Source organism: Hermetia illucens, chromosome 1 (assembly GCF_905115235.1).
Source record: "Hermetia illucens chromosome 1, iHerIll2.2.curated.20191125, whole genome shotgun sequence".
NCBI lineage: Eukaryota > Metazoa > Arthropoda > Insecta > Diptera > Stratiomyidae > Hermetia > Hermetia illucens.
In genome coordinates, this window is record NC_051849.1 from 12,320,486 (window position 1) to 12,348,477 (window position 27,992).

The 27,992-nt window shown below is 42.5% G+C and overlaps 1 protein-coding gene across 1 annotated transcript; it reads left to right on the top strand.

The window, feature by feature from the left end:
• The first annotated feature begins 189 nt into the window (after positions 1–189).
• On the top strand, positions 190–27,556 carry LOC119646348 (cyclin-dependent kinase 6). The gene is made up of 6 exons (XM_038046782.1): positions 190–446; positions 1,119–1,287; positions 22,185–22,326; positions 22,395–22,723; positions 22,783–22,918; positions 27,207–27,556. Exons 1-6 carry the CDS (start codon positions 389–391, stop codon positions 27,288–27,290), a joined length of 918 nt encoding a protein of 305 aa, XP_037902710.1. The 5' UTR covers positions 190–388; the 3' UTR covers positions 27,291–27,556.
• The last annotated feature ends 436 nt before the right edge of the window (positions 27,557–27,992 follow it).

Below are 27,992 nucleotides of genomic sequence, written 5' to 3' on the forward strand. Positions count from 1 at the left end.
TCATTTTTTGTCTTGACTAGGATAAAGGCTGAACTTCAGCAGTCTATTAACAGCGAAAAAAGCAATCTAATGCACGAAAATTGTCCAGACTATAGAGGTTTCCCCTCACATGGCTTGGATTACGGTTGTTATCATCGATACGGGAATTGCGGGCAACAATGATTTTCACTGAACTGAATTTGCATTGATCTCACGCTTCACGCGATCAAACTTGGCAACTGTCATTGAAATCCCCGACAGCACTTGCGTGTCTGCAAATTATCAATCCGTCGCTGATTTCAAATAATTGACTAGAAACTGAAGGAAACATATTGTGAACTCGCGAAGTGTTCTCGTGGCGGTGCAGGTGGTCGAGATTGAGTGTGTGGATGCATTAGCAACGGGAAAAATGTCGCATTTGAAACAAATGCAACCACATTATGAGGAGCTGAATGTCATCGGAACCGGTAATTCTAGACTCTTTTTTCTTAGGCTTCAATGTGGTTTCAGGAGGTGATGTTCCGCTACACACGGTCCAACAACGCGAATTATTTGAAAAAAGAACTAACGGTACTCCCTGCTATGGCCATCGTGTGTATCTAAAAATCTTTCATTTTCCACGAGACGTAACTCGGGATGGTGGATGTGTCAAATGATGGTCTGACAGGTCCCCAGACATGCTTACACAGTAATTATGTATTCAAGATCTTGCACTGGGCACCAGCCGCACATTTTCGGCATCATCGTGTCTAGGAGAAGCGTCGGCGACGGTTCATCGCACAGCTGCCCCCAGAGTTGTCTTGGGAAGCCGGGACAACTGTCGCGAGTGGCTGAGCATCAAAATGGCGTTTGCCAAGTTCCAATCCTCTTCTCATAATTTCGCCAGGATCAGAAATTGGTTTGAATGTGCGTCGCCTATGCTTCGAGAAACAATACATCATCCACAGCAGCTGGGGATTTTGTTTACAATTTGCTTGTGTAAACAAACAACGGAAAATATTACACTCGCCCAAGAACTCGCCAGTCGGCGGCTGTTCAGTCGCTCGGGAATCTTTCAGTAGGGGATGCGCGTGCTGTATCTTAAAACTTTGGTTGGGAATTATCTTCGTCGTTCACTTGCCATTTTCTTTCTATTTCAGGCGCCTATGGAACTGTGTATCGAGCCCGTGATCTGAAAAACCCAGGACATATCGTTGCGTTGAAAAAGGTGCGAGTTCCACTGACCGACGATGGAGTACCCATGTCGACTCTGCGAGAAATCGCGCTATTAAAGCAACTGGACGCGTCCCAGCACCCTAACATAGTCAAGTAAGTCCTTTATTCCCCTAAACGGTTCAGGTTTATTGGAATAGTTGGCAAATATCTAACCCTACAGAGTGAGATCAAAGAACCATTAGTTTCTAGTCATTCCGCCGTTCACAAAACCAACGAAGGAGCAACAATCCCAAAAGTTCTTTCAAAAAACAGACAAGGGGCAACCAGTTGAAATCGAAACTCATTTCCACATCAGAATTCATTGGCTTAGGCTATAAATAATCCAATTATTTGTGTATAATTAGGAACTCTCGATGGAAAACATTTACATTCCAAATCATGGACAATGTTTTATTCAAACCCAGCTACCGCCTGGGCTGGCCACTTCGACCAGCACTCGTCTTGAATGTCCAGATTTTCCGATGGAGTCGCTTTTATAGGTTTTCTTCATTGTTTACTTAATCTATTTTTACAATGAAGCTTGATCGGGGGGAGAACTCCGGCGAGTCGTTGTGGATGGTACGGTCGTCGATGGCTGAATCATATTCATACACCATCTCGTACTCAGTTTCCCCACCAACGCCGGCTGAATACCGTCAATTTTGTGTCATTGCTAACTCGGCGAAGTTGGATCTTCTCAATCCACTGATCCAACCACCTGAAACTAGCTCCAGTCGCTCTCAAACTGTGCTTTTCAGCTCCCACTCGTCAACATCTCAGTATCGGCTAAATGCGCTCCCGATGAACCGACTCCCCCGCCCATCTTCATGTTGTTAAACACTTGCGGCTCATGTTCCCGCAACAAATCTACAACTGCACTGACATTCTTTGTTATCGGCCGATTTCCCATCGAACCAATCAATCTTATCTCGTTTTCTTTAAACTACAATATTCATGCGCGTCTAAACTTATTTCCAAGCCAAACAACCCGAAATGATTAAATCTACCCGCGTTAAGAAGACTTGAAGCAATCCATCGATGATATTGAAAATCTGGCGCGAAATGAGAACATAACGAGTTTATCTGATTGAAAAGTACGTGTGTGCCAAGAACTATGGTCATAATCGCAACCCACACACCAACATCCTCGTCTGAATGTTTATTGAATCGAGTCTCGAACCTAACACTGTAGTAAACACTTGAGATTTGTTCGAAACCAAAGCAACTTTGCCTGGACTTGGCCAAAAGCGCGCACACATTATCTTCGCTGCGCGCTCCCATTGAGTAAACTGGCGTTTTTATTACACGACAGGGCTTGCTGGTTAAGTGGCTTGAGCTCATGTTGTTTGTAATTGAGCAAAATTACATTCTACTCAATCTCCATGCACAGTATGTCACGTAAAAATGACAACCGAAAGTACTGCAGAAGGGATAATTTTATTGGGTGCCAATCTTTTGCACTTCATTACAATTTTTCGTAGTTTAACAGCCTTGCTAGAGTGACCACGTGTGGGTCGTTCAGTTGGAAAGTGAATGCTTTTAAGATGAACAACCTTGGACAGCATCGATACCACAAAATCAAGTGCACAAACGAATACTACGCTCTTGGAATCTGGAATGTTAGATCACTAAAGAAACTAGCAAAAGAGGTATGCTCAGAAGCTAGGCTAAGATGGGCAGTGGGAACTTTCAAACCAATGAAGTCTCCCGGAGTAAATGGCATTTTCCGAGCACTTATCCAGAGAGGCCTAGGAATTATCTTAGAGTCTCTTCTGAGGGTGGTAAGGGGGAGCATAGCACTGGGTTACATACCAAGGGCATGGAGACGGGCAAAAGTGGTCTTTATTCCAAAAGCGGGTAAAAAGGATCCTTTTCACCCTAAATCTTTCAGACCAATCTGCCTAACATCGTTCGTACTCAAGGCGGTGGAGAAGGTCATAGACAACTATATTAGAACTAACGTTCTAAATCGTAATCCTCTACATCACTGTCAACACGCTTACCGGGCAGGACGGTCAACTGAAACTGCTCTGTATCAGCTGACAGAGGTACTACGGGACGCCATAGAAACAAAAGAAATTGCACTGTGCGCGTTTTTGGATATCGAAGGAACATTTGACAACACATCGCACACAGAGATACAGGATGCCCTGAGCCGCAAAGGAGTGGGAAACACCCTGGCACTCTGGATGGGCAAAATGCTTCCAAACAGGTACAAATTCTATTATCATGAACACCACTCAAGGCTGTCCACAGGGTGGAGTACTATCGCCGCTGATGTGGAGTATGGTAGTGGATGAACTCCTGGACGTGTTAACTAATACTGGAATACAAGTCCAGGGCTACGCGGACGACATTGTTCTAATCTGTAGGGGCAAATATGAAGATACCCTATGTGATAGAATCCAAACTGGATTAAGGGTTACTAGTGCCTGGTGCAGGAAGGTGGGACTGCGGATCAACCCAACCAAAACCACCATAGTACCATTCACTAGGAGGCGTAAGCTGGATCACCTGAAAGCCATAATATTACATGATATGGAGGTGAAACGAGAAACAGAGGTCAAATATTTGGGAATCACGCTAGACCAAAAATTACTCTGGAAGACACATGTCGGAAACACTTGACGAAAAGCCACGAGGGCTCTGATGACTTGCAGATCCATAGCAGGAAAACAATGGGGTTGCAGCCCGAAGATACTACTTTGGATATATACTGCAATAATAAGGCAATGATTACCTATGGAGCGGTAATCTGGGCAGAAAGAACCCAACTCAGCACACAAGCCAGGGAATTACATAAGCTCCAAAGGCTGGCTTGCGTGTGTATCAGTGGGGCAATGAGGACATGCCCAACGGCATCCCTGGAGGTCCTTCTGGGATTAACCCGTCTCCATCTGCACATACAGATGCAGGCAAGGAGATCAATATTCAGAATGGCCGGTAGTATGAGTGAGGCGGGGAGCTGCCTAAGTCGAAAGAAGATTGATATCCTTTCTAGGCGGTATCCCGAATTACTGATACCGAGGGACAACATGACAACGAGGTTTCACTTCAATAAGAAGTTTGAAACACGTTCGAGTAACAAGGCAAACTGGGAGAGCGTGGCTGCGACATACGGCTTAAACCAGCAATTGATTACTTGGTACACTGACGGATCCCTCACAGCAGGGGGAGCGGGTGCCGGTGTCATTGGTCCAAGGAAAATGTACTTTGAGCCAATGGGCAGGTACACTAGCATATTCCAGGCGGAAATTTACGCCATAGACAAATGTGCCTCCTTTAATCTGCAAAGGAACTACAGGGGGCAGAACATAGCTATTCTCACCGATAGCCAAGCAGCGATCAAGGCACTTAGGTCCAACCAGGTGAACTCTAAACTGGTATGGGAATGCCTTGAGAGACTGAATACACTCGGCTCGTCCAACAAGGTCTGGATACTTTGGGTTCCAGGGGCAGCAATGAGGCAGCGGATGAACTAGCCAAGAAGGGAGCAGGGATGCCTTTACACGGGCCAGAACCCTTCTGTGGAATCGGAAACGGTTTCATGGCTATGAATCTAAGAAACGAAGAGAAACGGTTGAGGGAACTATATTGGGCGGGCCTACCAGGGATGGAGCAGTCCAGGGTGCTTATTGGGGGATACGAACCCATGCGTACAAAGAATTGCTTAAACCTCACCAAAAAGAACCTCCGAATCATAGTGGGAATTCTCACTGGTCATTGTCGGCTGAACTATCACCTAGAGAAGCTAGGGATATCTACGGACACTGCCTGCAGGTTCCGTGAGGAGGAGGACGAAACCTCTATGCACGTCCTGGGACAGTGTCCGGCACTTGTGCAAAGTAGGTCGATACATCTGGGAGAACACTTAATACCAGATGCAAAGCTGAAACTTCTGGAAGTGGGGAACATACTAAAGTTCCTAACGGTTACAGGCCTGTTTGAGATACTATGATCAACAGGTACACTATAACCAGTAAAAGGGGCACAATAGTTCTTCAAGGACGCGGTGCGACTTTCCCTTAACAGAATAATAATAATAGATCACTAAACAAATCTGGTAATATCAAAGACCTATTCTAACAGGCGAGCAAATGCAGCTCCATGGGCGACTGAGGACTCCTTTGGCGCTTGAAGATGAATTGGAAACTCTGAATTGCACACTTTTAGAAAAAGAGACTTTCAACCAAATTGACCATATGCTGATTGAACGTCGCCACCTCTCAGCCTTAATGAATGTTAGAACATATAGAGAGCCAATATAAACTCGGATCACTATCTTGTTGGCATAGTGCTCCTGTCTCGAATAACAACACCACCTACCCTGTGACAATCAGGTGAGAGTGAATACTGAAGCCATTCACAACACAGCCCTCCGCAACACCTACGAGTATAAGTGGTAAATGGATGCCGCAATAACCGCAGTCAACAGAGATCCTGGAGATGAAGCATCAACAAATGATCTTCATAACCACCTGAAGAACGTTATCATTAATACGGCCACAAACACACTTACCCCCAGTCGCAAGAAAAGTCGGAACGGCTGGTTCAACGAAGAATACTGCATACCGAGTAATAACTCCGTCGCGGAGAAGCGACTTCACAGACGGACAAAGGAAGTCCGGGGGAACCAACAGGTCTGTGAACTCGAAAAGTACAGGGAATTTTACTAACAAATCAGCAGGATGAAGCTTTATACACCTTGATGCTCATCCTGCCGAGAGATCAAGCAGGCGGCGCGAAATTTCGGGGTGAACATTAATGAAGGCAAGCCGAAGTGCATGGTGGCAACATCTGCGCCAAAAACCAAACAACGAACAACATCGAATCGTACTGGTCCAACAAAAAGAATAAAGAAAATAGACTACAACTTTGAGACCGTTGGAAATTTCTCCTATCTAAGGTCGAAAATAATAACCGATAACAGTTACGACGATGAAATTCGCGCACGGTTGTTTGCAGCCAAACGTAGCCTATTTCAGCTTACAAAAACTCTTTCGCTCGAAACGTCTCACCATAGAGTCAGAGCTTGTTACTGTACAAGACTATGATCTTGCCAGCCCTTATGTATTCCTCGGAGACCTGGGTTTTTAATTCGAGAGAAGAATTTTTGGACGATGGACTCCGACGAAATCTTCCGAAGAATTTTTGAAGATGGACGCCTACATAACGACGAAATCTGAGCCATACCATAAAATCCAGCTCAACAGGTTGTGGTGGGCGGGTCCCCTAATCCGTATGGATGAGAATGATCCAGCCCGGAAATTTTATAAGGGCAATATCAATGGTAGAAAAAGAAGATGAGGCAGACTCTGTCTGAGATGGAGCGATGGCGTGAGTCAGGACGCCAGACAGCTTTTAGGAATATCGAATTGGTGAACATCGGCGCAAAACCGGGGTGTCTGGAGTTCTTTACTAAGGCAACCCTAGACCGGATATCGGTTGTTGCGCCGTTGATGATGATGAAGAGGCTTGTCCTATTTCCCGAGGCCAAAGCGGTAAAACGGTCCCTTGGTCGAACCGGGAACTGCAAAAACTCAGAATATTAACCAGGCAACTTCTGAACCGTGCTTGTAAAAGCAATAAGAACGAAGACTGGTTAAAGTTCCGTAACTCACAGCGAATATGAGAATATAAGAGGCTCGTTAAATGTTCCAAACGAGACTCCTTTAGAGCGCACTGTAAGGAACTGGAAGGCAGAAAAGAGACTTCAAGTTGGACTCTCTTAGAAATGAATGAGTCGATCAAGTTGGCCTCTCTTAGAAAACCCGATGGTACTTTCACGAGCTCCAGAGTGTACAGACCTTCTTGAAAGTACACCATCCGGGAGAACTGGTGAGAGAAATGAAAAGGGAAGAGTTGATATTCGTGGACCTTGAAGGGGCATTTGACTGTGCGCCTTTCCAAAAACTTTGTGATGCCGCCAGAGGACATGGTGTTGATGATATTTTAATTAAGTAGATCTATGCTAATGCAGAGATTGCTGTGCGCTGGGTGTCGATCGCTACCTAACAGCAGAAGCAACGAAAGGCTGCCCACAAGGAGGTGTGCTATCGGCACTTCTGTGGAGTATGCTAATCAAATCACTCCTATGCGAACTGCAAAATCTCCCAATACACGCTCAAACTTATGCTGATGGCTATGCTTGCTGTTCATCGGGATCTTAGATACACACCGTTCCGAAATATACAGCATGCTGTTGATTTGATAGATAGCTGGCGCCTCAGTTAACCCAAGTAAAACCACAATGGTATTATTTACAAAATGGAAAAAAGACTGAACCCTTCAACTCTCTGAAGAAGTGAAATATCTGGAAGTCACTCTAAATAAAAAGCTTCTCTGGAACAAACATGTAAAGGTAAAGTTGAAACGAGCTCTCACAGCTAATATACTGCGCAGACGGACCTTTGCCTCGACATGGGGACTCAGGCCTCATGTGGTAATGTTGTCGTGTGGGGCACAGAGCATTGGAAGAGTTACTGGGAGTACTGAATCCAGTTCTTACAATGCCTCCTGATTCTCGAGTCCCCATACATATGTTTGGTAGAAGATATGAAGTTATCCTGAAACGTAGGGAGAACTGCGAAGTCCCAGAGGAATACCTGGCGGGATATACGGAAGTCTTCTACACCAATGGCTCAAAAACAGAATGCAAGCCGAAGTTATATGTGATCCTAAGGGCGGCAAACTGGGTGATTGATGAGCGGTTGAAGGGCAGGCTGCATTGAGGACGTTGAGTTGTCCTTTGATCACCTCAAAAATCGTTCAGGAATGCAGGAATCATTTGAACTCTAACTCTAGATTCTACATTCAAACTAAAACCCCTCAAATTGAGCTCAGTCACTAAGAAGAGGAACTGCCAATAAGGCCAGCACCACAAGGCTTTGAAGCTGGTAGTGCTGGCGTGCCTAAAAAATGAATATTCTTGCTAAATGGAAAAAAAGCAAAAGTTAAGTTGCTCTGTAAATCTAATAAGCTACCTGTAGATTCAGCATCACACCTGTTCGTTACAAATGGAAATATGGTGCAGAGGGTCATCTACAACAGACTATTACGTACCGTCGAAAAGCGCAATTCCCAAAAGAGGGTGCAATAATCACAACGGTAAACCTAATAAAGGACACGCTGAATTTTGACTACTACTGTGCCCTCCTGGCATTAAATGTCGAAAACGCATTCAACTCCGTTAACTGGGACCGAATTAAATGTGCATTAGCTGGCATAAGTATCCTTGAACCACCAGTTTCATAGAAGATTACCTCTAAGAGAGAACCCAAAGGGAGATATGTTGAGCGGAAGTATGAGAAGAGCAAATCTCTCGTTATCTTATTCCTCACGGGACACGGACCCCTTCTATAGGCAGGGCCGAAGGAATCAAAGCATGTGGTGTTTCACTGATGATCGAGGGAGTACAGACTTAAAAAAGTATTAAGGACGATGTAAGCTCAAAGGACCAAAACCACGAGCTCCTGAAAGCAAATGGGCTCCAAGAAGTAATATCTAAACAGTGATACCGCAGTGTCTAGGGAAGCCGGAAATGGATTACACCCCTGAAAAATGACAACTGTTTTCAATACGAACATGCGAATGCCTACCCCTGCCTATCATAAGTTATCGCAAGTCTTATCAATCTATCAATTGTGGAGTACTTGACCACAATACCTAATCGTTTAACCTCTGGGAAAGTTCCACCTACCGAAGAAGATGATGATCGCTAAGATTGAGTGTGACAATTGGAGGAGTATTTCCGTGCTTTCTGTTGTCACAAAGATAGTTGCTAAAACCCTGGGGCACCTCGAAAGCTTAATCGAAAAAGATTGGTTACCGTTCTGGATTTTGTTGCGCTGTCCTCATCAATACACTGCGGATCACTTTGAAATAAAGTGTGGGGTTTTTTTTTATTATAGGCAAAGAAGACGAACTTCTCGTTATCCTCGCCTTAAGGGCATTCCTTGTTTGTGACTGTGTGGGAAACTCTTGAACCTTTCCATCAGCAATATGATTTTCGAAGAAAAAACCGGCTTTTACTCTTCAAAATTCCAAACCACTGAATTTTTCATCACTGGAGCACCAAGCTCTGGATTTCTGATTTGTTTGAATCGAATAAATATCAGGCCATTCATATTACAAGGAAAAACTGAAAAAGGATTGACACTAAAAAAAAACAAAAGAGAAACATACATGCGTGCATACATGTATGCTTTACGGACGGATCAAAGATGGCCTATGGAGTCGGCGCGGGGGTTTTCTCGAATACACACGGTGTATCCAAGTCGTATGGTCTCCCAGGTTTCACCAGTGTATTCCAGGCGGAAGTACTGGCGATATTGAAAGTCTGTCGATGGCTGGAGCGTGATTCGAGCCCCAAGCGTAACATAGCCATTCTAACAGACAGCCAAGCGGCTATCAAGGCCTTGTACTCAACGACGACATCTTCCCGGTTGGTGGAGCAGTGCAGAGACGCGCTCAACCATCTGGGCGGCACGCTCAAGATCACTCTCCTCTGGGTTCCCGGGCATAGGAACATAGAGGGGAATGAGCGGGCTGACGGATTGGCCAGGCAAGGCTCTGCTCTTGGCAGTCCCTCGGGGAAAACAGTCGGTGTTCCGCTGGCGACTGTCGGGGGCCGAGTCTACTCGCACTACCTAGCAGCCGCAGGCCTGAGATGGCGTAGGCTTACAAGCTGTGCCAAATCAAGGAGAATTTGGCCCGCTTATAACATAGCCCGATCACGAGACCTCCTGTGCCAGACGCGCGCAAATGCATTCAAGATTACGGCGGTCTGCACGAGGCACTGGCCCATAGGGGACCATGCCGCTAGGCTCGGCTTACCCTACAACTCGCATTGCCGAAGCTGCGGAGAAGGAAGGGAAACCCTCATGCACTTTCTCTGTGATTGCTCAGCTCTGGCTCGAGTCAGGCTGCGAACACTGGGTAAACCATTCTTTGGGGACCTCAATGAGATTTCTAGCTGCAGGATCGGAGAGCTGCTTTCCTTTGTGAATGCTACGGGCTGGCTCTGAAGATCCGAGCCAGCTCTGCTTCCCTGTTCCTATAACAACAGTCACGGTCTTAGGAGTTTGTGGCATCAAAACGGTGCGCCAAAGCGCTAATTGGGCCCCTCGGAGCGGCCACTGATACCTACCTACCTACCATACATGCACACCAGCGAGATAGTATGTCGAGGTCTGATTGGAGGCGGTTAAGTTCTGGAAGCTAGTCAACAATAGAAAATAGTTTCAAACCGTCTGCATAGAGAACGTGGGGACAAATAAATAAGGAAAGAAGATAATCAAGGGAAAAGAAAAAGAATAGAAATGGACCAACCCTGGGGGACCCCAGATGAAGAGAGTTAACACCCAACTGTTGAAGGAGACTTTATTTCACTCTACTTCCACCAGGAGAGACCAGATGCTGGAAAGTGGTGCGAGCCAAACTACGACGAAGTAAATGCGATTTAAAGAAAGAAAGAAAGTTAGCATTCTCTTGGTGCTACTATTTTTCAATATCCAAAAATGTCTTAAAAAGTTTAAAGTGTTTCTCCACAGTTAACATTTTTCGAATATATCTATTCAAGACGAATATCTACCATAAGTTTCTACGATAAATGTTGATGAATGGAATGTGAGAGAAGTAGAATTGATTCTTTCACTCTGAAGTCGATTCTTCAATACTTTGACTTCAGTGAAAGAAAAAGGATCAGGTATCATGCCCGAAAAAAATAACATAGTATACATACGCCTGAAACTCCTAGCGGCAACGTAGAAAAGAGGGAATTACCCATTGCTTGACTTCTAAATAATACCGAAATGCGTAAATTCGAATGCAAGATTAATTATCCATCACCAAGAAAGTTGAGACCGTTGACAATTTCTCCTATCTAGGGTCGAAAATAACAACTACGATGATGAAATCCGCGCACGATTGTTGTCAGCCAACAGAGCCTATTTCAGCTTACAAAGACTGTTCCGCTCGAAACGTCTCACCATAGGGTCAAAGCTCTTACTGTACAAGACTATGATCTTGCCAGTCCTCATGTATTCCTCGGAAACTTGGGTTCTTAGCAAGAAAAATTGCGAACTCTTGGCCGCGTTCGAGAGAAGAATCCTCCGAAGAATTTTTGGCCCCCTACATGAGGATGGACGATTCCGTAGCCTACACAATGACGAAATCTATGAACGATACCATGACCGTCCGGTTGTGGATAAAATCCGGCTCAATAGGTTATGGTGGGCGGGTCACTTAATCCGTATGGATGAGGATGATCCCATCCGGAAAGTCTATAAGGGCAATATCTATGGTAGAAAAAGAAGACGAGGCAGACCCTGCCTGAGATGGAGCGGTGGCGTGGGTCAGGACGCCAGACAGCTTTTAGGGATATCGGATTGGTGGACCTCGGCGCAAAACTGGGATGTCTGGAGTTCCTTATTAAAGCAGGCCTAGACCGGATACCGGTTGTTGCGCCGTTGATGATGATGATGATGAAATGCAAGCAATGAAGCGAATGTACAAAAAATAGCAGACATCAAAACACATTGTAGAACATGAGGTCACCAAGTAAAGTACGAAGAACCCATAAAAACTAGGCAAAAAAAAAATCTTTCTGTTTCCTTCCAGTCAATTTTATACGATTATTGAGGCACGTCTGCACATTTCATTGCTCTCGCTTCCTTCGAATAGCTTTATATATGTATATATAGCTTAGACTGCATAAGAGTAAGCATAAAGCATGCACTTCTTTTCATCAGCTCTTGGTTTCCAAATGGCAGACCATCGGATACTGATAAGCTTCCTAAAAAACGATGTCAATCGGGGTCAAATTAAATCAAACACGTTTGTATTTAATAAATAAAGCGCAATTTTAACTAGTGTAAAAAAATGTGTATAAGATTATACTCCAAATTCCTTATCATACCATATCGTGTTTGTTGTACTTTTGTATGGGAAAGATAAAGACGATTGGGCAATATTTATTTGATTAAAATCTATTTAATCAAAGACAGTAATATTTCGGAAATCAAATTGAATTGTACAGTGTTATCAAGCCCAGTTTCAATGTACAACGCATTGCTAATAATATTCAATGTAGAGATTCTTTCGGGTCACATAAAAAGGCTTCTCAGATTTTTGGGCAAATTCTAGAAAAAACATTTCTTTATTAAAAATTCATTTTAATCGAGTGCACATACTGACCATTATTATTTGTGGCTTCTTGTCATTTTTGGGTAGCTTTATAATTTCTAAGAGATTAGATTTTTGTCTGCTCCTTGTAGTCTCGCCTAAAATTGATAGACCAGTTGTAGCTTCCTCCAAACTATTATGCCTACAAATAAGTTCTGTCGGTTTTACAATAGATGGCGTAGCTTGTTTTTTATTCCATTGATCCACATTTCCAAACATTCATCGGAAAGCTACTGTCAATAGGTACAAACGTCAGTATAAATTATTTAATTGAAGTGTAAACAACAATACTTTTTTCATCAACGAAAATGGCCAATTTTGTACCAAATAATGTGCTTTTGCGGGGAGTTCTACTTCATTATTTCAATATGAAGAAAAAAGCAACCGAAAGTCATCGCATTTTGGTGGAAGTTTATGGTGACCATGCTCTATCTGAACGCAGATGTCAGAGGTGGTTTGGACGGTTTAAAAGTGGTAATTTTGACTTGGAAGACGAAGAGCGCGCCGGACGGCCAACAATTTTTGAAGATGAAGAATTAGAGGCATTGCTCGACCAAGATTCATCGCAAACGGAAGAAGAACTTGGAAAAACACTTGGAGTCACTCAGCAAGCCATTTCCAACCGTTTAAAAGCAACGGGAATGATCCGAAAGGTCGGAAGTTTGGTTCCGTATGAACTGAAGCCAAGAGACGTCGAACGCCGTTTTTTCACGTGCGAACATCTGCTCCAACGACAAGAAAGAAAGGGTTTTCTGCATCGAATAGTTACTGGCGATGAAAAGTGGATCCATTACGATAATCCCAAGCGTCGGGCAACGTGGGAATACCCCGGCCATGCCTCATCATCGACGGCCAAAGCGAATATTCATGGTGAGAAGATCATGCCGTGTATATGGTGGGACCAGCTGGGTGTGGTATACTATGAGCTGCTAAAACCGAACGAAACGGTCATGGGCAAACTCTACCGACGTCAAATGATGCGTTTGAGCCGCGAACTCAAGAAAAAACGGCCGCAATACCAGCAAAGGCATGATAAAGTTATTTTGCAACATGACAATGCTCGTCCACATGTTGCACAGCCCGTTAAAACATATCTAGAAACGTTAAAATGGGAAGTCCTACCCCACCCGCTGTACTCTCCAGACATTGCTACTTCTGATTACCATTTGTTCCGGTCGATGCAGCATGGCTTGGCTGACCAGCACTTCTCCAATTACGACGAACTCAAAAAATGGGTCGATGAGTGGATAGCGGCCAAACAGGCCAATTTTTGACGCAATGGTATCTATGAATTGTCTGAAAGATGGAAGAAAGTTGTGGCTAGCGATGGGCAATACTTTGAACAATGAATGTATAACCAATTTTTCACAATAAAGCTTCAAATTTAAAGAAAAAACCGACAGAACTTATTTGTAGGCCCTATACAATTTTTAATTTTAAACTTTAAAGCGACTTGGAGTAGCTTTGTACTGATGAAGGGGGTAAGTCGCTCCTGAAATATATATTTACATTTGAAACTAAACATTGTAGTTTGAAGGAAGCTACCCCTGGTCTATCAATTTTATAATGTCACCCAAATATCAAGCTTCTTCAAAGAACCTGCCCTTTTTAGATGGTTCCTAGGTGTCGTGTGGTTGATGTTTGGTGCCTCTGTTACCTCCTAACAGCTTGCATGCTGGTTTCGCTCAACCATTTGCATTATTTCATAGTTGCTAGTTCAGCAACGTCATGCCATTCGTATCTCTAAAACCTGGCTTGACGATAATATAGTAGATTAAACTCCAAGCTGCTCGGAAGGTACTCCATTTTCCGCTACGACAATGACCGAACTGTATCGCGTAAATTCACTGGCGGTCTAGTCCTAACTGCAATAAAAGATTTCCTACGTGCCGAAAACGTCTTCTCCTTTGGCTCAACTTATGATTGTGTTTCTCTACGTGTCTCCCTCGCCCAAATCCCTCTTGCATTGTATCCTGTATACACGTCCTGTAGTTGGCTCTCCCACTAGTATGAAGCTTTGTTTAACAGTTTGTTGGAACTCCTTGCTGTCAGGTTCGTTACTTTCTTTTTCTTCCTCCACGGGGAGTTTAACCTCCCATGCTCAACTAGCCTAATCATTATAACTTTCCAATTCCTTTAAACAACCTCTGCCACTGTTTCGGTCCACTCTCCTCGTTTATGAATATTTGTTTAGCCCTGCACTTCAACACCCCTAAAATCTCCTCAGACCGAACTCCCAATCTTTTCCTTTCCAATTTCGTTGACCGCCACCTCTACTTACTACCTCCTTATACATCCACGTATGCCAAAGTTGACGCCCAGAACATAAACTTGAATTCGAAGCAAAACTCTCTCATTCAAACTCTCAAACCATACGTGCATTAGCTAAGTTCGACTTCCGCAAAACCACCTTTGGCGGTCTCAACTCAGCGTTAGCTTCAATTATCACATATTAACTAACTCAACTTGTAACCAAGCTCTTAGCAGTGTTTTAGAATATCTTGTCCGATCTGCTCTCCTCTTATATCTTTGCTTTTTCTTGCCTATATTCTTATCCATCTTGGTGGTTCACCACGCGGATCCATAAAAACATTCGCCTGAAGCATGCACTGCAGATGTAGTTTCGGGTTTCCAAGCATGACCCCGATCTGGCTCATTTCAAAGCTGTGCGCTCCAGTGAAGTCTATGATTAAACAAGTCGGGAACCGGAAGCTGGTTGCTTCAAGTGTAAAAGATTTGGTTGTTTGTTAATAATAGTGCGATTTCCACCAAACTTGGTAGAATCATGCTCTATGCTATAGCCAACATTGCTACAATTTCGTGATTCTAGGATGAACTTAAGGGTGATTGCAACCAATTACTAAAAATTCTATTAATACTTTATTTGAACAGATATCGGTATGGAGAATATTTCCGAGCCTAGGCAGCTTCGTGATTTTTTTTTCAGATTTTTCGATTTGGTAGTTTGGGAGAATGAGTCCGTGAAAGAAATGATCACTTTCGACCCCCGGCGCCCCCCACCTTTCCAATAAGTGTTAAAACTGCTTCGGAAAGTACTAACTGAGACCTTTCATTTGATACCCCACATGACTATATTTGGTGAAAAAAATACACTCCTTTTGCATATGTGGGGACCCCCTTAAATTCGACGTAGAATGGTGTAAATCACTGTATGCATGAGCGTTCACACCTTTCCACCAAATTTGGTGTCAATTCCTATAATCCTTTCCGGGAAAAATGCTTGTGACAGGCAGACAGAGAGTAAACCGATTTTAATAAGGTCTTGTTTTAGACAAAACCTTAAAAAGGGCATTAGAGATTTGGGTGGGTTTGGGTCCCACACTCGATATTCCCGTAATCTTAGCCAATTTTTCCCTTCTTCCATCAATTTTACTGACTCCATTGCCAAGTCCCCACAACAATCCTGTGACCTTCTCTGTTCTTACTTCTCTTCCTTGTTTACTTCCTTGATCACTGCGTCATCTACTCCCATTATTTGTTTTTTGACGTCCATATTTTACTCTGGCCAACGTCATCCCATGTGCCAGGCCTACGTTCTCTTGTGGATCCTGCGGTGCAGAAAACAAATCGATAAGGCTGTCCCATGTTTCTGATTTCAAGCGCCTGCTTCCGTCCACTAGACGAGCTATTTTCCAACCTTTACGTGGAAGTCACCAAGTAATATAAATTTCGTCTTTGACGGGGTCGTCCTTGTCTGCCGTTGGAGTTTTGATTAGTTTTCACTCGAAGCGCAGCAACTCTTTCATCGATTGGTCTAAATTCTGTAATATTTCGAGTAAAATTCTTGCGAATGAGAGAAGCTATACCGCATTCTCTCGATCCGACTTTTTTTTGGGTTATCAAATTGTTAGGCGTCTGAGGATCAAAAACCTAACTTAAGCTATTATAATAAATTCATTTTCTAGAGTTCTAAAAGCGCCATTTCTAAACGGGAAACCCACACTTCAACATTGTAATCCTTTTTCTTTTGCCGTGCATGCAAGACTCAGAACGGGTTCCAAGACAATGCCATAGTGCAAACAAGTCGTCAGCCTGTTACCCAGTTCCCAACGTGTAGAACCAATCGATTCATTTCTGTTTAATAACTGAGAACTCCCGATTTACCCTGCTGCAAATGGGCAGGTGAAAGAGGTTACCAGCGTGGAGGTGGGAGCAGGATTTGTTAGCAGGGCTCTAGATATTAAATCAACGTCAATTATCCAAATGCTTAATGAAGGTTGTTGTGTAGAATCTAGAAACCCCCCGTGAGAGACATTATACTCTTTAACCTTCTAAGGGGGGTTGTAAGCTTATCATGTTCATCAATGCAAAAGATTAAAGAGTAGATTCTTGGAAACTTTAGAACAAAAATTCTGTTTATTGGTACGCTTACATCGATATTTTGGTAGCTCAATTCTCTCCTCAGTATGTTCAATGTATATATTCAAAGTTAGGCAGTATTATGTGTAACAGGAACAATATCCATTGCCAATGACAGTTCGATGCCGTACTAAAGTATGTTTCCTGTTCACTCCTTTGTGAAGTCTAGGACATCCTTATTTCCTGTTCTTTTTCAAGAAGACTGAATCAGTTTTAATGTCATCGCACTTAGTACTGTCCAAGTGATAAGTCGATAGCAGCAGGGCAGCACAAAGACGAACACAAACATCCATGACCAAGCGGAATTTGAATCCACCGCCACCCTAGAAAAAAAAAACAATAAAATTGAACAATTTCAGGCAACCAAAAATTAGTACTTTTTGAACGAGATACTAAGTGATGATAGGAAAAAATGTTACTGCTAAGTGATTAGCAGATCTCAGAGAGGAAGAAAAGGAATTCGATACAGTGAAATAGAGAAGAAGAACGTGGAAATTCTTCTCCACTCCAAACGTTAAGAAATCGGAAAAATTCCTGACGATTGGCAATTTCCAAGACCAACTACTAGCATCTAATAAAGACTGATCTGGGAATAGGGCTACGAGTAAACAATAGTTGAATAAATGGGCACTGAATCTAAAGTATGATATGGTTTAGATTTCTCATTAAAGAACTAAACTTCGAACTTCTGCCTGTATGCGTAATTTATCGAATAATTCTTATTGTTCTTGTAATTAGTATTATTATTCTGTTAAGGGAAAGTCGCACAGCGTACTTAAAGAACTATTGTGCGCCTTATTATAGTGTATCTATTAATCATAGTATCTCAAGCAAGCCTATAACGACTGAAGAAAGCGAATATAGTACTTTACAAGACGCTTGGGAATTGAATGTAGATCCATACATGCTTCACGTAGCGTCCATAAAAATCTCTTAAACCAGCTCAAGCTTTCCTTAAAATCATGAGTGAAATGAAAAGCTTTATATTTTTTCGTGTTTAAGAGTAATCCCCTTTTTAATTGGATGATTATAAGCTTTTTTTTTTATTAAGACTAAAGACTTGCCACAATTCTAACGCGATAATTATGAGTGCAGAATTCATGGAGCTATCAAATAAATAAACTGTAACAGAACTAACGCCATCTATTGGCAGGTGCGAACAAAAATTTCCTTTCTTTTCACTGAAACAGTGCGTCGTCATAAAGACGCTTACAGCCTTGACTACGTGTAAATTGTGGTGGCCAAATTGGCTCAGCGTTACTCTTTTATTCGTGCGCCCTGAGTTCGAATCCGAGATGGTAGGATTTGAGTGTTTATGTGTGTTTCCTTGCCATTGATAGAAATAAATTGAATTTATTTTAAATTTGATGAAACACTGCTAAAAATGCACGGGAAATATCAGAAATAATCAACAATGCAATTACCGCCCTTTGTTTAAGTGTGACCTACCCACTGTCACTTCTTCAATCTGATCAACACATTCATCCTAGCCTGTATACCGACGTAATTCATTTGAGATTGTGTGGGGCTGGAGTACGCCGATGACACGCACAAATAACATCCCAACGCGAACAACTTCAGTTTCACATTCATCTTCCTCTTTTTCTTAAGGCTGTTCTGTTTGAATGCGAAATCGGCTTTCTAGTCACCATCAAGCGTATGTTATCAGGCCATCGCTGTCTCGGTTGGCCTTTTAGTCGTTTCCCATCGACTTCAAGACTCAGACCAGTCTTAGCCATCAAGTTCTCGTCGGTCCGAATAAAATGACCTACTACTCCTCCCGCAATTTTTTCATAATGGATACAATTCTATGTCAATCATGATTGTCCTCATTTCAGATATGATCCCCACGTATTACGCCACTAATCTAAATTGCATTGTCTTCACTACTACGAAGCACCGTTCATTGTCTTTCGTATTTGGCCAATTGTCAGAGCTATAGAGGGCGAATTCAACGTAAAGGTAGCGTTCCCTGGTGCCAGAATTGCCAGAATGCGTTTTTAACATCACGACACAGCAACCACCAGCATTCAGTGCGTCTTTTGCCAGGGGTGGGCGCGTCGAAATCCATACTGACGCTGCGATAGGTCATTATATATGACTCTCCTCCACCATCTTTCCTATTGTATCGAGCAGGCAGATTGGAAGATATGATGCCGGATCTCCAGGTGGCTTGTTAGGTTTGAGAAGCAACACCGACTTTTGCTTCTTCCACTTTCTTTTAGGCACGCATCGAAGGTGTTGGCGAAAAGGTCAAGCCTGGTCATCACTGCCAGTCTTGTAGACTATAGAGATCTCCGGTCTGCTAGCCCTGATTTCTGGGCTTTCTGTTCCCAGGACTTTTCAAATTGACTCAAGAATTTTTTTGCCGTTATATCCTTAGACTTCTTCAGCTCGAGCATAAGGTCTCCTTTCTGAGGCCGTCTAATGCGGCTAACATTATCTTCCAAATTGATAAGATGATGATAATCTCCAGTCGTATCCTCCACCTATCTCTCTTTTTCCGAGCAGCCACCTTTCTCCAAGAGTCTATCCTCCTTAAGGGGTTCACACTCTCTCTCAATTGCGGCTACAGCAGGTTCCCCAGCAGCTTGAGCAGTCCTCCTTATTTGCTCCACTTGGGAGTTGCGCCCTTTTTTCTCTTAGAGGATTGCTGGCCAGTTGACTCGTTCAACCGTTTGCGCAGCCTCTTCCTCGGTTTCTCCTCTCCCGAGTTTTTATGGGCGCCACTTGTGTTGCCTGACTTCCGATTCCCTTCACTGTAACTTTGCCTCTATTCTTCTCCTCCCTCCTGATGTTGTTCAATGAGCACTGCATACCCGGAGTACACTTAGTCGATGCGCCATTCCTAGTTTTCCGCAGTTTGATTTGTTTTCCAGAATAGTTGCCCAAACTGGAGCTGCGTAGAGTAGCACGGAACTAACTATCCTTGAAATAAGACGACCTCAACTTTGTCTTAGTCCACCAATGTTCAGTAGTATCCTCGAGATCGTTACAGTGACGGAAGACGCTTTAGTTGTAGCGCATTCAATGTGTTTTTTAAAGTTGAGCCTTTTGTCAATCATTACTCCCAAGTATTTAAACGACTCTTGGGAGTAAAATGTTCGTTCATCAACTTTAATTTTCAGGGCTGTGTCCTTCCTTCTTTTGTTGATTAGCAATAGTTCCGTTCAACAAGTGATAGGCCCGACTTTTTCAACCAGAAAGTGGTCTCCCGTATCGCTTCATTTCGTCTAAGCGTTTTAACTACTGTTACCCTGATATCGTCCGCAAAGCCAATGGTTGTCACGCCATTAGGAAGACGTAGCGTCAACACTCCATCGTACATAATTAACCACAGTAAGGGACCTAGGACAAAACACTGTGATACGCCGCACGTCATCGGGAATAATTTCAATCCATCGTCCGAGTCACAGTACAATCTTCTTCCTAGAAGAAACGCAACAACGATTCGCACAATATACTTCGGAGCCTGTAGTTTGGTTAGAGCCTCTACGATTTTCGTCCACTCTGCAGTGTTGAATCCATTGTTACATCATCAGTTTGTCACCACTGCGCAGCTTTTTTCATCTTGTATTGCAGCGCGAGCCAGGCAAGTCACCATGGAGATTGCATCGACGGTTGACCTCCCCTACGGAAGCCGAATTGTTTGTCGGATAGGCCTCCTTCCTTTTCCGCAACAGCGAGCAGCCTGTTGTATAATACTCGTTTAAATAGTTTACCAATGGTATTGATCAAACATATCGGTCGATATAAGGAGGGGTCACTCAATGGTTTACTTGGCTTCGGAATAAGTATCAGCTTTTGCAGCTTCCCTTGCTCGGAGAATTCTCCTTCTCTAAGGCATGCCGTAAAAACTTGGGCAAACATACCTGGTGTTGTCCTGGCTGCCACTTTAAGGCGATATTCTGGATCACATCTGGCGCTGGGGTCTTATTTTCAGCGAATTCCCTTGCTGCATCTAGAATTTCCTCTTCTACCACTACAGGAATTTCGTCGGGGTTTACATGGACTTGAGGCAGATTTGTGTAGTTCGCATCCTCTGAGAAGAGAGTGTCCACTATATTTTGTAGCAATTTAGGACAGATAATCGATGGGGAACGTTTGCCTTTCAGTGATGATATTACCGACCTGTAATCGCCACCCCATGGATCAGAGTCAGCTTCAGTACACATCCGCTTGAAATGTAAGGATTTGTCCTTCGTGATAGCTACTTGCAATTTTTTCCTCGTGTTTTTGTATTACATGTGTAGCTCAACAAATTCAGGTTGTTTTCTTGTGCATAGGGAGCATCTCCTAGCTCTGAGGCAGTTTTTCCGACATTCTTCAATTTCTAAACTCCATCAGAAATTGGGATTTCGTCTTTGGAAAGCGCTACACCGGGACATAGAGGCATCGCAGGCCCGCTGCAATTTTTCCGCGCCCTGTAAAAATTTTTCTTGTGCGCTTCCCGATACTAATGTGTCATCTAGAAGTACCTCCTTGAACATTTCTGCATCGAATTTGTTAGTTACCCAGCTCATCGTTATTCTTTTTGGTGGCTTCATATAATGCCTTTGTCTGTCTGTTCGCCACACGCACTTTTCTCAGAGACGATTGTAGCGTTTCAGACCAAATTTGGTGGAAAGGTGGGAACTGTGAACGCTCACGCATACAGTGAGTTACATAATTCTACATTGACTTTAAGGAGTGTCAATTTTTTTTCACCAAATATAGTCATGTGGGATATCAAATGAAAGGTCTCGGTTAGTACTTTCCGAAACCGGTATTAGTTTTAACATTTGTTGGAAAGGTGGGGAGTGCGCGGGGTCGGAAGTGATAATTTCTTTAACGGACCCATTCTCAGAAACTACCCAACCGAAAAATCTGAAAAAAACAAGAAGTTGCCACTATATGGTACCTAGGCCGCGAAATACCCTCCATAAAAATATCTTTTCAAATAAAGTTAATGGTATATTACTATATTTTTTAGTAATTGGCTCAAAAACCCCCTTAAGTTCATGTTGCCATATAGGCTATAACATAGAGCATGATCCTACCCAAGTTTCGTGGAAAACGCACTTAGCATTTTATAAAAATCAATATCACGCAAAAGTGGATATTCTCACATAACATGCATATATTACGTGCAAGGTACTAATGGAACAAATGCACACCCAAATGCCTTTTTAAAAGAAATACACAAAACCTTTCAAACCTGAAGCGTCCAGCTTCCAGTTTCTCGACTTGTTTGTTGTTGAGATAGCTCTGCCCTCCTATTTGACTGTAACCAATCATTGTAGTGTGTACATTGGATCTGATGGATTTCTTTTTTTGTAAAAAGCGGCTTAAAAAAACAATTGTTTCCTTTAATTTTGACAATCTAAATGCTATATTCAATAGTAAACATATTTGAAATAACATCATTTGTTCGTGTCTTTGAAAAAAAAAATCTTTTTCTCCAACAGGTTAATTGAAGTGTGTCATGGTCAACGTATTGAGCGTGAAAGTCAATTAGTTATATTTCTAGTATTCGAACATTTAGAACAAGATCTTTCCGATTATATTGATCGCTATTCAAAAACTGGAGTTCCAAGAGTTGTAATACAGGTGAGACATCAAATAAATGACCGAAGTAATGAGGACTGCGTTATTTTTACTCTCTTCACATCTTTCAGCGTTTATCCAAAGAACTCTTGACCGGAGTAGATTTTCTACATTCACATCGAATAATCCATAGAGACCTCAAGCCACAGAATCTCTTGATATCGTCACAAGGACGATTGAAAATAGCCGATTTTGGTTTAGCAAAAATCTACGATTTTGAGATGAAATTAACATCAGTTGTAGTAACACTTTGGTATAGAGCCCCTGAAGTTCTACTGGGACTTCCCTATAATAGTGCTGTTGATGTTTGGAGTGCTGGATGTATTATTGCTGAAATGTTTGCAGCGAAGGCTCTGTTTCCAGGATCATCAGAAGGAAATCAATTAGATAGAATCTTTGAGTAAGTTTCAATTAAGGTATGGGAAGAATGATTGTGGCAATATAAAATTTCTCTTACAGATTGACTGGAACACCAAGTTCTAAACAGTGGCCATCTAACATTTCATTAACACGCGAAAATTTCCCGCATCGTACACCGAAGGAACCAAGGGATCTTTGTCCGCAATTATGCGAATATTCAAATGATCTACTGAGTGTAAGTGTTATTTTTGATTTCCGGGTCCGATCGAAATGGTATCTACAGTGAGGGCAATTTCTATATACGCAGCCAAATTTTTTCTCATTTTCTTAGAAAATACATAGAATACCAAGATTGTGTGAAACAATTGAAGTGAATATAAGTTCCTTGGTTTCCTGAGAATTATTTATGAAAGCGGCATTTAGTTTAGCTGAAAAATGTCGCGCGGAGACTTATCACAAACTTCGGCAAGCGGAGAAGCCTCTTCACAGGCGAAAAAACCTGGGAGAACCAGGTCTGTGAACTCGAAAAGTACTGGGAGCAACCGCACCAGGAGCGGAAGTTTCACCACCAAGTCAGCAGGATGAAGCCTTACCTCGATGTTCATCGTGCCGCAAGAGGGAAATCTGATTTCTGACAGAATGGGCATATTGGAGCGATGGGTTGGGTACTTTGATGAACTACTGAACAACTAAAACATCGGCGAGTTGGAGGTCCCGCCAACTGAAGACGACAGACAAATACTGCCACCGCCAAGTATAGAAGAAACAGTATCTTGCTAGGCCGGATAGCCCAATATGCCCAGAGCATCCACCATTCGCATCAACAACGGTCTAAGACAATGGGATGCCCTATCATGCGTCCTCTTTAACCTGGCCCTGGAGAAAGTGATCCGTAATGCTGAGGTAAATGCGAGGGGTACAATCTCTTAAAGTCCAGCCAACTACTGGCCTATGCTGACGTTATCGACATCATGGGAAGAACGACCCGAGGCGTACAAACTGCCTTCATCCTGATCGATCAGGCGGCGCGAGATCCTGAGCTGTACATCAATGAAGGCAAGACAGAATATATGGTGGCAACGTCAGCACCGAAAACCAACCAACCAACAACATCAAACCGCACTGGTCAAACAGGAAGAATAAAGATAGGGGACTACAACTTTGAGACCGTTGATAATTTCTCCTATCTAGGGTCGAAAATCACAACCGATAACAGCTACGATAATGAAATCCGCGCACGGGTGCAGCACATTTTGCATCCTGATAACAGCAATAAATATAAAAAGCCTGCCAAGGCACCTCATTTAACACCGGCACACAAAGTGGCTCGTCTCAAATTGGCTAGATCGTGGATGAAATGGGAAGAAGAATCAAAGGCAGTAATTTTTTCGGATCAGAAGAAATTCAACCTTTACGGCCCAGGTGGATTTAATGCATTTTGACACGATTTAAAAAAAATGAAGCTCCTTGAATGAGATGCAACTTTGGAGGCGGCAGTGTTATGGTTTGGGGGGCATTTTCTTTTCTCGGTAAACTTCGACAGGGAATCGTACCTACCAAAATGAACTCATTTATACTGCGCTTCTGGGCTCCACTTTGCTGCCGCATTTAGATGAGAGGCTACTACCTACACGAAATCATTTTTAAATGACAGACAAATGAAAAAATCGCATTGGCCACATCTAAGTCCTGATCTTAACCCGATAGAGAATCTAGGGGGATACTTGAAAGGAAAATCTATGCGAATGAACGCCAGTTTAGCTCCATACTTGATTTAAAGAAAAAAATTGTAAAATGCTGGGACCAAATTGATGAAAATACTTTAGAAAATTCAATAGCCTCAAGGCCAAATCGAATTTTTGAAGTCATAAGGTGCAATGAGGACAAAAGAAAATATTAGTAACTAGCCAATATGCGTTTATTAATTTCAATATGCGTAAGGGTGCAAGTGTGTACATAGAAATTGCGCAACATAAATGTAATGTTTGTTAATTTAAAAACAAGTCGGGAAACCGGAAGCCGGATGCTTCAGATATGAAAGGTTTTGTGTATTTCTTCTATAAAAACATTTGAGTGTGGATTTGCCCGATCGGTCCGATCGATGCAAAAGGTGTGGGAAGGAAGGCCATATTCCCAAAACGTACGAGGCATGCATTTCGGAGGGGATATTTCCTACATCATGGAAACGACAGAAGTTCGTGCTACTGCCTAAGACTGACAAACCTCCTACAAACCTATTTGTCTTTTGGACACTTTGGGCAACATGCTAGAGCGAGTAATCTATAATAGATTACTCCCAGGTGTTGAGAGCCAGGGAGGTCTCGCAGATCGACAGTATGGGTTTCGTAAAGCCAGATCAACCATTGATGCCATCAAAATGGTTACTGGCTTGGGCGAAGATGCAATCCACGGAAAGGGCAGTACTAGCAAATATTGCGTTGTAGTGTCCCTGAATGTGAGAAATGCATTCAATTCGGCCAATTGAAACCTAATACGGGAATCTCTGGCGAAGATTGGTATTCCCGCCAATCTTGCAACTATTGTCAACAGCTATTTACAAGAACGAAAGTTTTGGTATGACATCGATGACGGATCCCAGGAGTACGTTATCTCTGCGGGTGACACAGGGCTCCGTACTGGGACCACTACTGTGGAACATCATTTACAACGAGGTATTTAATGTTCCCCTTCCGGAGGAAACCACAGTGGTGGGCTACGTCGCCGATATAGCGCTGGTTGTCGTCGCAAAGCACCTCGAAGATGCTGAGTTATATTCATGCGAAGCGGCCAGTGCTGTTAAGGGTTGGCTAGAGAGTTCTGGTCTGACACTTGTGGAGATAAAAACGGAAGCGGTCCTCATCACCAAGCGCCGTAAAAGAAATTTTGCCCCTATTCAAATTGGGAATCATATCATCACTTCTAAGCCTGCCATCGAATACTTGGGAGTGATGATAGAAGGGAAGCTTAGCTATAAGCAACACGTGCAGTATGCTTATGACAAAGTATTCACTGCAAGTGTGGCCCTGGCAAGGATGATGCCGAGCGTGGGAGGACCACGACATGCTTCCAGGTTGTTTATAGCTAGGGTAGTGAGTTCGATCCTGCTCTATGCAGCTCTAGTTTGGGGAAAGGCATTGCAGGCTATTTATTTAGTGATAACCATAACAAGTCTACAGAAGAACAGCCCTAAGGGTGTGTTTTGCATTCAGGACTATCTCGGAGGATGCAGCATTCGTCATCTCTGCAATGATGCCCATTGACATCTAGGCAGATGAGATGACGAATATATATAATGCGAAATCTATCTCTCCTTTATCGCAGACGAAGACTACCGAAAGGGAGAGATCTCTAAATTGATTGCAAGAGCGTTAGGAACAGTCGGGAAAGGGTCGGTGGACACACAGGCTCATTCCTGCCATCAAGGAGTGGTTGGAGATACGACATGGTGAAATTAAATATAATCTTACTCAGTTTCTCACGGGGCATGGAGGATATCACCAGTACCTATTCAGGTTTAAACTAGATACCGCACCCGATTGTCCAAACTGCGATGGAGTCACAAAAGTCGCAAAAAATTGTAAAGTTTCACTCCCTATAACTTTGTTAATAATAGTTGGATTTTCTTCAAACTTCAAACTTGCATTATGTTCTTCATTACACGCATGCCAAATTTTGTACTTCTGGGATGAACATAAGGGGGGGGGGGGGGGGGGGGGGGTCTGGTAAATTTCTAAAATGTACAAATATACTATTATTAATTTTATTTGTGCAGATATCGGAACCGGATATATTTTGAGGCCTAGATTTCGTAGAGGTGCACCACTGTGATTTTTTTCAGATTTTTCGGTTGGATAGGTTCTGAAAACAAGACCTGTTACACTTCTTGGGGTCATCTTTTGAGCCCTCACTCCCCTATGTTTCAGACAATATCAAGTAAAGTTTCGAAAACTACTAATAGAGACCGTTCATTTGATACCCTACATGGCTACAATCTGTGAAAAAAAAATTTGCACCCTCCATTCACATGTATGGGGAGCCCCCCCTTAAACTTAATACAAGATGGCGCCACTTACTGCATGTAAATGGAACACCAGATTACATACTCTCACCAATTTTCGTGACAATCGGTCTAGCCGTTTCCGAATAAATCGGGTGTGACAGACACCGTCTCGATTCTAATAAGGTTTTGTTTCACACAAAACCTTAAAGAAATGGAGATGTTTTTTGTTAATTTTTTTTATTATTCTAAGCTTAAATAAAGATACGTTTACTATCATGTAACCCTTATATTTCTCAAGGCTTCAATATAGTCACAACGAACAATATATGGGGTGCGTATATAGAAATTCCGCTGACTGTATTTACTGCTGTTTTTATTTTCGCATAATGAGTTGTTAAAATGCACTCCATTCTCTTTAATTTTCACTAAAAAAAAACGAAAAAAATATAGAAAGAGTTCGGTATGAGTTCTTCCGCATTTGCAAAATATATTACAAAATATTTTTACTTTTTTCTTTGCACAGAAAATGCTAGCGTTCGACCCTCGATCCCGACCGTCAGCCCTGCTATGTCTTAAACATGAATACTTCGAACAAGAACCGATGTAAAAATTTGAATCGATCCATCAACCGAGTACTAACTGTAGTAAACACTTCATACACGGAGTAGAATTACAGTAACATAATATAAACCCCTTATGATAGTTTATAAGTCGATATTCAACCTATTTGTATTTAAGAAACAAAACGCTTTATTACCTATACATATTATCTATATATTTCAAACTAAATGGCACAGAAGCTTCATTAAAGGCGCACGACCTTCTGAAAAACCAATGAAAGTCCTATCGTAAAGTAGCACGCGTAAATTGGTGGCATCAATTTGACCCCTATTCGTAAAGGCATTGGTTAAGTACTAAATTCTTCAGTAATACCATCGTAAATAATCTATACGCGAGGTCTAACAATCGCGTTCTTTTTATCAGCGCAAAAGCAGAAGTGGCGTCATTTGAACTGAAAGCCTCCGAAAGAAAAAAACTTCAGCCAGTTAGAATTGTATTTAGGTGCATTTATCACATAATTTACGAGTATAGAAAACACCCTCGCATTATTTTATGAATACTGCCAAATTAATGGAAATTTTGTATGTTACGGTCGCAAATCACTATTATTCCAAATTCCTCGTTCAGAGTGAAATCTTTTCGATAATTACTATTAAAGATAAATATTTTAAGCGGTGTTATCGGCTTGTCGGCAAGAGTGAAACTGCGAAATATAAATATTTGCTCTAATTTAATAATAATAATAATC

What these genes read in the sequence shown, in the direction of transcription:
- LOC119646348 (XM_038046782.1), top strand. Translation starts at nt 389, where the DNA reads ATGTCGCATTTGAAACAAATGCAACCACATTATGAGGAGCTGAATGTC. An exon ending in TTCCAAGAGTTGTAATACAG is followed by an intron (nt 22,327 to 22,394) that starts GTGAGACATCAA and finishes CACATCTTTCAG; the next exon opens with CGTTTATCCAAAGAACTCTT. An exon ending in ATTCAAATGATCTACTGAGT is followed by an intron (nt 22,919 to 27,206) that starts GTAAGTGTTATT and finishes TTCTTTGCACAG; the next exon opens with AAAATGCTAGCGTTCGACCC.